The 14,954-nt window shown below is 38.6% G+C and overlaps 1 protein-coding gene across 32 annotated transcripts in view; it reads left to right on the top strand.

The window, feature by feature from the left end:
• Positions 1–14,954, top strand: part of CHD9 (chromodomain helicase DNA binding protein 9) — a 284,556-nt gene that overhangs the window by 189,397 nt on the left and 80,205 nt on the right. For all 32 annotated transcript variants that reach the window (XM_070063523.1, XM_070063508.1, XM_070063515.1 and 29 more), the window contains 4 exons: positions 2,547–2,633; positions 2,860–2,997; positions 8,554–8,675; positions 11,900–12,143. In XM_070063523.1, the coding sequence (XP_069919624.1) occupies positions 2,547–2,633; positions 2,860–2,997; positions 8,554–8,675; positions 11,900–12,143 (591 nt within the window). The remainder of the gene's footprint in view (positions 1–2,546; positions 2,634–2,859; positions 2,998–8,553; positions 8,676–11,899; positions 12,144–14,954) is intronic.

The raw sequence follows: 14,954 nt of genomic DNA on the forward strand, positions 1-14,954 counted from the left end.
TATCCTCTGTTTTCATTTCATGGATTTTGTAGAATATCCCTCAATTTGGGGTTGTGCTATGCTTCCTAATTCAGGTTATACACTTTTTTTGGGAGGGTGGAACAGGTAGAGTTATAGACAGTGAGAGAGAGAGAGACAGAGAAAGGTCTTCCTTCAGTTGGTTCACTCCCCAAATGACCGCTACAGCTTGCGCTGCACCAATCCGAAGCCAGGAGCCAGGTGCTTCTTCCTGGTCTCCCGTGGAGGTGCAGGGGCCCAAGCATTTGGGCCATCCTCCACTGCCTTCCCGGGCCACAGCAGAGAGCTGGACTGGAAGAGGAGCAACCGCCCATATGGGATGCCGGTGTCGGAGGCAGAGGATTAACCAAGTGAGCCATGGCTCCAACCCCCAGGTTATACACTTTTTAGAACACGACAGAAATGATGCTTTATCTCTGTTGGGGAATCATGTCAGGCAGAACATGATACCTGTTTGCTCTTTACTACTGGGTAACTTTAAAACAATTATTTCTTTTTTTAAAATGTTTGAGCTGCAAAGGGAGAGAGCAAGATAATGCAAGCTCTCATTTCAGTGGTCAGAGCTCAAATGCCTTTAATGGCCAGGACTGGCCCAAGCCAAAACCTGGAGCTGGGAATACAGTGCAGATCTCCCAAAAGGGTGTCAGGGATCTAACTCCTTGGGCCATCACCCGCTGCCTCCCAGGGTGGACATTAGGAGGGAGCTAGAACCAGGACTCAAATCCATAAACTCCAATATGGGACATGAGTGTCTTATCCACTAGACCAAAAGCCCCCTCAACTAATGGTTGATTTTATTCACTAGCTTAAGTTGTTACCAGCTAGTTTTCACCATCATGAAATTTTTAAAAATTTAAAAATCTTCCTCTAAACTGAAATGGTTCTGGGGCTGGTGCTGTGGCATAGCAGGTTAAGCCACCACCTACAGCCCCAGTATCCGCTGTGGTACCCATTCTGTTCCCAGGTGCTCCCCTTCCATTCTGGCTCCCTGCTAATGTGCCTGGGAAAGCAACAGAGGATGACCCAAGTACTAGAGCCCCTGTACTACCCACATTGGAGACCCGGAAGAAGCTCCTGGCTCCTGTCTTTGGGTCATTTAGGGAGTGAATCAGCGAATAGAAGACCTCTCTCCCTCTCTTCTTCTCTCCCTCTCTCCCTCTCTCCCTCTCTCCCTGTCTCTCTGTCTCTGTCTCTTTCTGTCTCTCCTTTATCTTTAACTCTGCCTTTCAAATAAATTACATAAATCTTTTTAAAAAATTTAATGATTCTAATGACCTATCAGTTCATGGATGCTGAGAGGTCCTCCCAGTGCTTCAAAAAAATCTCTCACCTGTTTATTCTGATATAGATGATCCTAATAAGTTGTAGCTGTGAGAAGTATATAATAGGGTTGGCGCCATGGCTCACTTGGTTAATCTTCCGCGTGCTTCACCGGCATCCCATATGGGTGCCAGTTCTAGTCCCGGTTGTTCCTCTTCCAGTCCAGCTCTCTGCTGTGGCCCGAGAGGGCAATGGAGGATGACCCAAATGCTTGGGCCCAGGAAAAAGCACCTGGCTCCTGGCTTCGGATTAGTGCAGCACTGGCCGTGGCGGCCATTTGGGGAGTGAACCAATGGAAGGAAGACCTTTCTCTCTGTCTCTCTCTCTCTCACTGTCTATAGCTGTACCTGTCATAAAAAAAAAAAAAAAGTAGTACATAATAAGGTTTAAATTATTATGAAGACTGATTTTTCTTACCTGATCAGATACAACATAAATAGGAGTTAAACAGGTTTTTTTCTTTTAGTGAGTGAAATCTCTTCTTGTTTTAGTTTTTTTTTAATGAGTTATTTTTAAGGTACACAATTTACTGATTTGATATACAAATTCATTATGAAATAATCATACTAACATATCCATTACTTTAGATTGTTGTTACCTTACCTTTTTTTTTTTTTTTAAACCTGAAAGTACCTTAGTACCATTCTGGTGTTGGGCAATGCTTGTTATCAGGTGTGTCCTATGTGAAAAAAGTGAGCATGCACCTGCATGGGAGACAAGGAAGAAGCACCTAGCTCCTGGCTTCAGATCGGCACGCGCCAGCTGTAGTGGCCATTTTGGGAGTGAACCAACAGAAGGAAGACCTTTCTCTCTGTCTCTCTCTTTCACTGTTTATATCTCTACCTGTCAAATAAAAAAAAAAATGAAGTAGATAATTGAGCTCACAGGTAGGGTGATTGGTCTTCAACCTGTATAACCTGAGGTAGCAAAAGAAATATAGGGTGCATTTAGGAAATTCTTAGTGAACGTTAGTAAGTTAATTGTCTGGAATATCCTGGTTTTTTTTAGTGCTGTTTGGTTGGTTTTATTTGTAGTGTGGTAATTCTTAGTACCGTGAATATCTTTTGGAAACTAAACTGGAAGGATTCTTACTGGAGGATTCATTGAAATCAAATTAATTTATTGTATAATGAAAAGCTAGTAAATTTGCCTTTATTTTTCTTTCTACTTCTCTGTCAGATATCAATTAAGTTACTTTTTAATTTTAGATGGAAGAAGAACCATTTAACCCAGACTACGTTGAAGTAGACAGAGTATTAGAAGTCTCCTTTTGTGAAGATAAAGATACTGGTGAGGTAAATATTTGGTAACAATACTGTTTTTTAAGTAAAAAACACCTGTAACTTGCCAAATATCAAACTTGGTACTTTTTAAAAGTTAAAGCCTAAAACCACACACACATTCATTTTTGTTTATTGATGTAGTTAAGTTAGTGTATTTAAACGATTTCCAACATCCCTATTTAAATTAGTTGTTACTATTCTGTTTATCAAAATAGTAAAATGAAAATTTTTTTTACAGCCTGTTATATACTACTTAGTAAAGTGGTGCTCATTGCCATATGAAGATAGTACTTGGGAACTAAAGGAAGACGTAGATCTTGCAAAAATAGAAGAGTTTGAACAATTACAAGCTTCAAGGCCTGACACAAGACATTTGGTAAGAACCTGCTTCAGCTTCATAAAATCTTAACTAACACTTCTTTATTTAGCAGCTTTAGTGTAAACTTTGACTTTTTAGTTTAGCATGTAATATACAACTATAAAGTTTACCTATATCCATAATAGCTTTCATAGGCTGGCGCCGCGGCTCACTAGGCTAATCCTCCACCTAGCGGCGCCGGCACACCGGGTTCTAGTCCCGGTTGGGGCACCGGATTCTGTCCCGGTTGCCCCTCTTCCAGGCCAGCTCTCTGCTGTGGCCCAGGAGTGCAGTGGAGGATGGCCCAAGTGCTTGGGCCCTGCACCCCATGGGAGACCAGGAGAAGCACCTGACTCCTGCCTTCGGATCAGCTCGGTGCGCCGGCCGCAGCACACCAGCCATGGTGGCCATTGGAGGGTGAACCAATGGCAAAAGGAAGACCTTTCTCTCTGTCTCTCTCTCTATCCACTCTGCCTGTCAAAAAAAAAGTAAATAAATAAATAAATAAAGTTACATAATAGCTTTCATAAAGAAGTAATTTTTGTATAGAATATTGTTAAAGTCCTGCATGTAGGTGAGTTAGTTCCTTTTCGGCTTCATGCATATTTCATCCCACTAAAACAAAGTATACTTGAGTAGATTATTTGTTTTCTAATTCAGAAACCATGGAATTTTAGAAGGTTATGGCAACTTGTTCTGTTTCTAATAATTATAAAATGTTTTTCTCTCAAACATAATATTATTACATGAATTCTGTTTGGGGAGACAACCAAAGAAATTCACATTGAGTAGACATGTTATATTTTTACTTAATTTTTTGTCCCTTCCTCTTTCAATGTGATTTGGTTGTAAAATTTCTTTTGTAAGCTGAAGAGGGAGTTTATATGTGAAAAGACAGAAGGGCATTACTTTTGGATTAACACCAGAGTAAGGAAAGCTCCTGTGATAAGAAAGTGTAGAATAAGAGGAGGAAATGAATTAAATATTTAGGATAAGATTGTTTAGAATTATTATTTTTTAAGGCTTGTTATATATTGTTTTTGGTCTTATTATGCTTCACAGTCATGCCCATAGGCTATTATCAAATGCACAAAAGTTCACTTCCACCTCTTTTGACTTCTGAATACATTTTTTTGAAATAAGGAAATAGGTTAACTCATTCAGAGAGATTTAGATCAAAGGATGTTGTGAAAGAGAACAATTTTATTTTAGAGGTAGAGACTGTGTCTTAATGGTAATCCATCATTTAGCCTTATCAGGTAACCTGTTTCTTTAGATCAATGGTTCTCTATCAGAATCTCTTTTGGAGCTTTCCAAAAATTAGAAATACCTTATATACATAATGTAGTTTATGGTAAAAGAGGATCAGCCAATGTCATTAATCTCCTTAACTAATGTAAAGTCGGTAACAATGCTAGTCTTTTGTTAAATAGCATATAAATCATGTAAAATATTTTTAGAAAGTCTGAAAATGTAATTTCTCAGTCCCAAATGGAAAAATCAGTAGTGGTTAGATTCCTACAAAGAAGCTAATACAGAGTATGATTTAACATATAAATTATTTTAAGCAGTAAATAAAATCTGTTGTCTATCATAAGAACTGTTTTCTTTAGTAAACTCTGCACGTATTAGTAACAGCAGAGCTTTGATAAGTATTTGCTTGTTCTGCTTGTCATTGATATTTGTGTTACACTTATAATTTTCAGAAGAGGAATTTTGTTAATTAGTAACAGTATAATATAATTTTTATAGTAAACAGTAGGAAATTTTTTGCTTGTTTCTTAGAAAGTTATTTTTCCTACTGAGACCTCACCTATTTTTCACTGACTTGTTTTATTATACTTTTTGTTCGGATATTCTAGATACAACTTCTTTGGTATAAGATTTGCAGATATTTTCTCCCAGTCTGTAGCTTTCTTTTTCATTATCCTAACACTATCTTTTATAAAGTGAAAAGTCTTGGTTTTGATGAAGTCCATTTTTTCTTTTCCTTGTATCTAAGAAATCTTACATCACCCACGTTTACAAAGATTTTTCTTCTGCTTTCTTCAGGAAATTGTATAGTTTCAGGTAATAGTCTGTGATCCATTTTGAGTTCTTTTTTTTTAATATTTTATTTATTTATTTGAGAGGTATAGTTACAGAGAGTGAGAGGGAGAGACAGAAAGGTCTTCCTTCCGTTGGTTCACTCTGCAGATGGCTGCAACGGCCGGAGCTCTGCCAATCCGAAGCCAGGAGCCAGGTACTTCTTCCTGGTTTCCCATGTGGGTGTAGGGGCCCAAGGACTTGGGTCATCTTCTGCTGCTTTCCCAGGCTATAGCAGAGAGCTGGATTGGAAGAGAGGCAGCTGGGACTAGAACCAGCGCCCATATGGGATGCCGGCGCTGCAGGCGTAGAACCTACTGCACCGCTGAGCCTGCCCCTTGAGTTCATTTTTATATGTAGTACAATATGTGGAATAAAGTTCATTTTTTGGTTGTGAGTATCCAGTAGGTTAAAAAACATTTTCTGCATTGAAGTGCCTTTCCAACTTTCTCAGTGATTCACTAAATATCTGTGGGTATATTTCTTCACCATCTGTTCTATTCTAGTCATCTGTCTTTTTATCTTTACATCCATTTTATACAGTTTTCATTCTGCAACTTTTACGAGTCTCAACTTGTTTTGCCTATTTCTGGTCCTTTGCATTTCCATATGCTTTTTAGAGTCTGCTAGTTAATTTCTACAAAAACCTTGATGGAATTTTTTAGGATTGTGGTTTTTTTGTTTTGTTTTGTTTTGTTTTGTTTAGATTTTTATTTATTTATTTGACAGGTAGAGTTACAGACTGTGAGAGAGAGAGAGACAGAGAGAAAGGTCTTCCTTCAGTTGGTTCACCCCTCCAAGTGGCCACTACAGCCGGCACTGCGCCGATCCAAAGCCAGGAGCCCGGTGCTTTTTCCTGGTCTCCCATGCGGGTGCAGGTGCCCAAGCACTTGGTCCATCCTCTACTGCCCTCCCGGGCCACAGCAGAGAGCTGGACTGGAAAAGGAGCAACTGGGACTAGAACCCGGTGCCCATATGGGATGCTGGCGCCGCAGGCAGAGGATTAGCCAAGTGACCCACGGCGCCAGGCCCCAGGATTGTGTTGAATCTGTTGTTCAGCTTACGGAGAATTAATAACTTAGCAATGTTGAATCTTTCAGTCCATGAACATGGTTCATCTCTATTTAGCTCTCTTTCTGTCTCTCTTTTTAAGATTAATTAATTTGTTTGATAGAGTTACAGAGAGAGGTAGGAACAGAAGAGGAGAAAGATGTCTTCCATTTGCTGGTTCACTTCCCAGCTGGCTGCAATGGTCAGGACTGAGCCAGGCCAAAGCCAAGAATCAGGAGCTTTATCCTGGTCTTCCATGTGTGTGTCAGGGGCCATCTTCCACTCTTTCCCCAGGCGTGTTAGCAGGGAATCGGATCAGAAGTGGAGCAACTGGGACTCAAACTGGCACCCATGTGGGATGCAAGCATCATAGTTTGTGGCTGGCTACACAACGCCTACCCTGTTTAATTAATTTCTCTCTGCAGTATTTTGTAGTTTTGTATTTACTAGACTTCCACAAATTTTCTAAAATTCCTAAATATTTCATATTTTGGATGCTATCATAAAATTTGTTTTTTAAAAATGTGTCGGGGCCGGTACTGTGGTGTAGCGCGTAAAGCCACCACCTGCAGTGCCAGCATCCAATATGGGGACTATTTCAAGTCCAGGCTGTTCCACTTCCAATCCAGCTTTTTGTTAATGGCCTGGGAAAGCAGTAGAAGATGGCCCAAGTGCCTGGGTCCCTGCCAGCTGTATGGGAGACCCGAAAGAAGTTCCTGGCTCCTGGCTTTGGTTCAGCACAGCTCCAGCCATTGCAGCCATCTGGGGAGTGAACCAGCGGATGGAAGACTCCTCTATCTCCTCTCTCTCTCTCTCTCTCTCTCTCTGCCTCTGCCTCTGCCTCTGTAACTCTGCCATTCAAATAAATAAATAAATCTTTTTTTTAAAGTGTCATGATCATTGCTATTATAGAAAACAAATGAGTTTTGTATATTGATTTTGTATTATGCAACTTTGCTAAAATCAATGCTTAGTTTTCCTTTTTGTAGATTATGCAGGATTTTTTTTTTTTTTTTTTTTTTGAAAAGCTGAATGATACAGACACAGAGAGATCTTCATTCACTGGTTCACTCCCCAAATGCCTAGAATAGTTGGGGCTGAGCCAGGGGGAAGCTAGCAGCCCAGAACTCTGGTTGGGTCTCCCATATGAGTGACAGGGATTCACATACCTGAACTATTATTACCTACTGCCTCCCAGGAAATTAGAAGGATTAGAAGCAGAGCTGGGACTTCCTGGTAGTTCTATTTGGGATGCTGTTGTCCCAAGTGCTGTCTTAACCATTATGCCAAATATCCACCTCTAAAAGCATATTCTCCACAAACAAGTCATATCTTATATGAATACAGGTGGTTTCATTTCTTTCTTTCTGATCTTGATGACATTTCTTTTTCTTGCTTGTTAGTTTGTGGATCCTGCAGTACAACGTTGAGTAGAAGTGCTGATAGTAGACCTGCTTGTTTTATTCCTGATTTTAGAGGGAAAGTATTCAGTCTTTCACTTTTAAGTATGATGTTGAGTTTGGTTGTTTTTCATAGATGCTCCTCAAAGGTTGAGAATGTTCCCCTCTATTCAAAATTTGATAAAAATTATTAGGAATTGGTATTGAATTTTTCAAATACCTTTTCTGCATCTATAATGTTATCTTATTTTTTTTTTTTTTGAGATTTATTTACTTATTTGAAAGTCAGAGTTACACAAAGAAAGAGAGGCAGAGAGAGAGAGAGAGGTCTTCCATCCCCTGGTTCACTCCCCAACTGGCCGCAACAGCCAGAGCTGTGCCGACCTGAAGCCAGGAGCCAGGAACCAGGAGCTTCTTCTGGGTCTCCCATGGGGTGCAGGGGCTCAAGGACTTGGGCCATCTTCTGCTGCATTCCCAGGCCATAGAAGAGAGCTGGATGAGAAGTAGAGCAGCTGGGTCTCAAACCAGCACCCATATGGAATGCTGGCACTGCAGGCAGCGGCTTTACCTGCTACACCACAGTGCTGGCCCCATTATTTTTTTTAAACTGTTGATTAGCATTGATTAATTTTCAGTTTAAACCTACTTTTTATTCCTTGTTAAAAAAACAAAAACCCTATTTGGTGATGATTTATTGCCCTTTTCATATATTGTTGGATTCTATTTGGTGAAAATTTATTAAGAATATTTCCATATCTGTTCATGAGGTTTATTGGCCTACAATATTTTTTTCACGTGATGTCTTTAACTGATTTTGATATCCGGGCTCCATTGAATGACTTTGGAGATATGCCTTCCTCTTAAGTTTTCTGAAAGAGTTTGTGTAGGATTTGTGCTGGGTAAATTTTCATCATAACATTTTGTACTGTTATGCTTCTAAGAATACTTTTAAAACATTGCCTTTTGACATGAATAATAAAATCTATGAAAAATTTCAACATCTCATATACATCATTCACTTTTGTTTTTTTCCACAAAGGACCGTCCTCCTTCTAATATCTGGAAGAAAATAGATCAATCCAGGGACTATAAAAATGGCAATCAACTCAGGGAATATCAACTGGAAGGACTCAACTGGCTGTTATTCAATTGGTATAATAGGTATGTTGTACACATTAAAAGAAAAAGTTTTAGTATGTTAGCTGTTTTTTCTTTTTAATGTGCCCCAACATCTTTTAAGTAAAATAGGTACTAATGTTGCCATATCATTGTAATCATAAAGCCTTCACTATTTTTAAAAAAGATTTATTTATTTATTTGAAAGGCAGAGTTACAAAGAGATAAATATCTTCCATCAACGGGTTCACTCCCCACATGGCTGCAATGGCTGGAGCTGGGCCAGCCTGAAGTCAGAAGCCAGGAGCTTCTCCGGGTCTCCCACATGGGTGTAAGGGACCAAGCATTTGGGCCGTCTTCCATTACTCTCCCAGGCACATTAACAGGGAGCTGGATTGGAAGTGGAACAGCCAGGTGTCACAGATCGTGGCTTTACCCACTACGCCACTATGCCAGCCCTACATTGCCTGTTTTTTTTTTTCCTCCCAAAGATTGATTTATTTATTTGAAAGGCAGAGATACAGAGCGAGAGAAAGAGAGAGAGAGAGAGAGAGATCGATCCTCTGTGCACGGGTCCGACACTCCACAAATGGCTGCAATGGCTGGAGCTGTGCCAGGCTGAAGCCAGGAGCCACGAGCTTCCTCCAGGTCTCCCACGTGGGTGGCAGGGGCCCAAGCACTTGGGTCATCCTCCACTGCCCTCCCAGGCACAGTAGCAGGGAGTTGGATCAGAAATCCAACAGCTGGGACTCCCAACCAGAGCCCATTTGGAACTCCAGCACTGCAGATGGAAGCTAAACACACTGTGCCACAGCTCTGGCCCCACGTTGCCTGTTTTAAACATCCATCATATTCTTCAAGTTCTTTATCACAGCCCTACACCCTTCACTCTCTAGATATGACTGCTTCATAGAGAAACTCAGGAATAACAGATTTCAAAGTCAAAATTGTCACCTGTCCTCACATCTAAACCTACAAATATATCTCCACCCACAGCCATTCTTACCTCTAATTCTCATATATCAGAAGTTAAAAGGTCCTTCCCCAGGTCCAAGATTAATGATGCCTTCCACCTCAATTCTTGACATGCCATCTCATCCAGTCTTCTCAGAACCTCACTTTGTCAGTTATTATTCTTCTCTTCCTTGGGTCTGCCTCAAGCCTTCTAATTTCTTTGGCAAATTTCCAGGTAGAATAGCCTAACTCTAGCTCTCCCCATTTTTCTCATCTCCAATTTTCTTTCGAATCTGTTGTCTGGATTTTATTTCAGGATATTTTTAGCTCTAATTTGCTCTCTCTGCTACGTTGTATAGTCGTTGCTATTCCTTCTTCCCTTTAAACTTTTCCTCCATTCTTATCCTCTACAGCTTCCACACCACAACTCTGCAGTCTCCCAACTCTGCTGTTCCTTTGTGACTATTCTTTTTAAGTAGTCTGCTGATTCCTCTTCCTCTCTTTAAATGTTATTTTTCTCTTGTTCCAGGTTCTGTCTTTAGCTGTCTCTTATATTACATGTTTGCTTTCCCTAAGACATACTCCATACTCCTACCTCTACCCCATACATGCCTTAATATTCTAATGGTCCCATACTGTTATCTCAAAGCATTAAACCTAGGCCCGTATTTCTTTTTGCCTCTTGCTGTCTGAATGTCTTATTTCAGTGAATCTTTAAATATAATAGATGAAAATTAACATTATCATTTCTTTTTTCCTCAATATCATTCTTATTTTTCTTCCATATTTTTCATCCTGGTTAATAATAACACAATTCATTTACTCACCCAAACTGAAAGCTGTTTGCTAACCTATACCTCATACATCTAGGTGACTAGGTCTGATTCTTTGTAACTCAGAATTAACTCTTAATCAGTTTTCTTCTTTTAGTCTCTTCTTCCTTAATGCATGTGCCCATACTGTCTTCCTTGTACCATTTATAGTACTTACCCAATTAGTGTGCCATCTTATAATTAATTACCCTCTAATATCCATGGTAGCACCAGAGTAAACTTTAAAATACAAACTTAATGTCATTGGATTTCTTTTAAGATTTTCAGGGAATCCATTGTGTAATTGTCTAATCTCTTCTGTTTATGACCTCTATGACTCCTTCCCTCTTACCTTCTTTGTAAAATAATAGTAAACATTAAGATCCCCAGTTGATCATGTTCTTTATAATTCTGCTCCCTTGTTATGCCCTTTAGCAAAATCCCATTTGCCTAAGGAGGTCTTCTTCCCTTATCTCCTGTAGCCAGAATCCACACTCACTCTTCAGAGCCCCCATAAGAGACTTTATACTGAAATGTTTTAGACCACATGTCATCTGTGGAGCTTATTTTTAAAATTTTTTTAAAGATTATTTTATTTGAAAGGCAGAATTACACAGAGAAAGAGAGGGAGAGACACAGAGAGAGAAATCTTCCATCTGCTGGTTCACTCCCCAGATGGCTGCAATGGCTGGAGCTTGGCTAGGCCGAAGCCAGGAGTATCATCTGGGTCTACCACATCAGTGCAGGGGCCCAAGCCCTTGGGCTGTCCTCCGCTGCTTTCTCAGGCATATTAGCAGGGAACTGGATCAGAAGCAGATCAGCTGGGACTCAAATCAGCACCCATATGGAATGCTGGCACTGCAGATGGAGGCTTGACATTTTATACCATAGCGCCTTAGCGCCAGCCCTAATTTTTAAATTAACAGCTGATTTTCATCCTGCTCTATACACATTTAATCTGAATTTATACAGGAGGGGCCAGGATACCTGTGGTTTTCTTCAGGCTTTGCAGTCTTCTAATGCACACCCATGAAGACCAGTGCTTTATCTGCGCTTCTGTGATAGCACATTGCATGAATGCTTGTTTATTTGGATGTCTGCTTCTCTAAGAGATACATGGCCCTGGAAGACAAAGAATATGTTCTGTTTCTTTTGTGTCCTGTCTTTTTGTATTTTCTCGAGATACTAGGAGGTATTTAATAAATGCTTCCTAAATAAATAACATGTTTAGTTTGCCTTGCTCTTGGCTTTTTACTAAAAGAATCAGAATTATAATAAGTGATATCTTTATTTTGGAGTTACAAAAATCTTTTTTTTTCCTTTCAGGATTATAGTAAAATTGTAATCTTGAACCTGATCTGAACTTTAGCAACACTTACATCTTTATAAATGCAGGTTTTTTTATTTGACCTTTGATCATTTATATACATTTATTTAAAAAAATTTTAATGTACAGAAAAACTCAACATATGCATGGATTATATGTATATATTTTTATTTCAGGCGAAACTGCATTTTAGCAGATGAAATGGGTCTTGGCAAAACCATTCAGTCAATTACATTCCTCTACGAAATCCTTCTGACTGGTATAAGAGGACCTTTCCTGATTATTGCTCCACTTTCTACTATTGCAAACTGGGAGAGAGAATTTCGTACATGGACTGATATTAATGTTGTGGTTTATCATGGAAGCCTAATTAGCAGACAGATGATACAGCAATATGAGATGTACTTCAGGGACTCACAGGTTTGTTACTGATGATTTTGCTTGTTATTTAAAAAGGTTTAAAAGGTTGTTTAAAAAGTTACTGTTTAAAAGGTTGTTGAAAAATAAGCATTAGATAGCAATTACTTTTTAATTCATAATAGATTTTAATTGTATAGTTAGATTTTAGTTTATGTTCTTTTTTATTCATCATATTTATTTTACAGTAAATCTTAGTTGCTGGAAAAAAAAATGTGTTAATGCTCCACTTCACTATAATCATGTTTGCTGATTTATAGCAATGCACAAAATTTTCAACTTGAATATTTACTATTTTAAAATACCGTATTAAATTTATTTTTAGGTTAACTACCCATTTCATCATCTTCTCACTTTTCCTTAGTTTTTAATTTTGAAAGGCTTATTTATTTATTTGAAAGTCAGAGTTAGAGAGAGAGAGACATCTTCCATCCATTGGTTCATCCCCTAGATGGCCACCATGGCCATTGCTGGGCCAGGCCAAAGCCAGGAGCCAAGAGCTTTATCCATGTCTTCCATGTGGATGCAGGTGCCCAAGCACTTGGCCATCCTCCCACCCCCGACCTGCTGCCCTTCCCAAGCCATTAACAAGGAGCTCGATCAGAAGTGGAGCAGCCAGGACATGAACCAGTGCCCATATGGGAGGCTCTTATTGTAGGCAGTGGCCTTACCTTCTATGCCATAGCACTGGCCCCTATTTTTAAAATTAAATTTTCAGTGAACAACATGTGAGACCATAGTTCTTTTATGTTCAGTGGATTTTGATTATAGACATTCTCTAAAATTTTTTATTGTTTTATGTATTAATATAAACATCCTTTCATCATTTTCTCCTAAGGACTGATTATTTCAGTACTCCAGTAACTTCATGAATTCCACTACCCTATATCTTAGAGGCACATTTACTATTTTATTTTGGCTAATTAACTCTTTATGAAGGAATTCTCTCTTTTTATCAGATACACAAATCATAAAGTGATACAAGAAAAGAATTTTTTAGCTAAAAGGCTAAAAGTCATGAAGTTGTTGTTATGAATTTTAAGCAATTCATTAGTAAGAAATAAAATTAGCAAACATAATTCACAAATTTGTATTTTTTAATTGGAAAAGGCATATTGCCTGAAACTGTATGGCAATAACTTATACATACCTTTCTTACATTCTTTTGTACTAAAATCATCATTATAACACATGGTCAGTTTCTTTGATATGCTAGGGCTTGAAGTAAAGTAATGCAGATAGACTTCTACATTATCTCCCAGTTTTTTCTGATTTTTCTACCTATTTGAGGCTTAAAAGGATGAAATAACTGATTTTTGTTTCTGTAACCTCATCTTTTCTTCCACTTCCAAGGTTAAAACAATTACATGTACATGAAATGAAGCACCTGTATAATCCTTATGTTATTTCTCAATTCTATTGAAAATGTTCACCTTTGGAGTAAGTGGAATCTCAGTTAGGTTATAGCTTGATTCCCTTCTATAGTATTTTATTCTAATCCTATATTTGTAGAATTTTAGAGCTGTATCATACCATGAAATTTATTTAGTTTGACCTTTCCTTTTTTTACAGAAGGCATAACTAAATCTTGAGACTTTAAGGGATTTCTAATAAAGTTAAAACTTTTTATATGTCATATGAGTTTGTTATATATACAATAGCTGAAAGGCCAACAGATTCTTGATGTGTAATAAACTGAGTAGCATATATTAAATAATATATCTTATTGTAAATATTACAGATTTTAGAGGGATATTATCTGAGGTAGTTTTAAATTTCAAAAGATAAGGATGTCATATCTGTATTTTAAATATAGAGATAACTTGCAATATTAACTCTTTCAAATTTAGTATAGTATTAAGGAACTAGATATTTTACTTATGCTTTTTTCCAAGTTATAAAGCAACTTGAAATCAGAGTAATAGTAAAATTATGATACAATTTTCTAAATTGCCCTGGAAAAAGTAATATACCATAAACATTTATTATTTATCCTGTGTTTGGCATTATGCAAAAGTTTACATTTATTATTTCACTTAACCTTTGCAATGCCAACTTTTTGTACATGAGGAAATGTACACATAAAGAAATTATATAAATGCCCCAAAACCACAGAGCAAAACTGGAATTACTAAAACCAATTCAAGAGTCCCGTGTTGTAGTATAACAGGTTGAGCTGCCGCCTGAGATTCTGACATCTCATATGGGCATCAGTTTGAGTCTCAGCTGCTCTAATTCCAATCCACTTCCCTCCTAATGCACCTGGGAAAGCAGCAGAAGATAGCCCACATCCTTGGGCTCTTGAACCTTGATGGGAGACCTGCATGAAGCTCCTGGCTCCTGGCTTCAGCCTGGCCCAGCCCTGGCCATTGTGGTCATTTGGGGAGTAAACTAGCATATGGAAGATATTTCTCTCTCTTTCTCTCTCTCTCTCTCTCTCTCTCTCTTTCTCTCTCTCTCTCTCTGAATCAATATTTTAAAAAAAATTATACCCAGTTCAACAGCCACTGTTATTAAACACTTATGTTATCAACTTAATTGAACATATTACATCTCAGTTTTGTTTTTTGTTTTACTACAGAGTTAGGCATACAGAGCATTCCCCTCTGCCTGTTCACTCCCCAAGTGCCTGAGACCTAGCAACTAAATCTGATCCCTTAAGTGAAGAGCAGGAATCCAAGTACTTGATCTATCACTTGCTGTCTCCCAGGGTGTGTATTAGCAGGAAACTGGAATTGGGAGTGGAGTTGGGGATACAAACATAGGCACTCTGATAGGGGGTGTGGGTCTCTCAACCACTTGCTTACATACTGT

The sequence above is a fragment of the Oryctolagus cuniculus genome, chromosome 18 (genome assembly GCF_964237555.1).
Source record: "Oryctolagus cuniculus chromosome 18, mOryCun1.1, whole genome shotgun sequence".
NCBI classification, from domain to species: Eukaryota; Metazoa; Chordata; class Mammalia; order Lagomorpha; family Leporidae; genus Oryctolagus; species Oryctolagus cuniculus.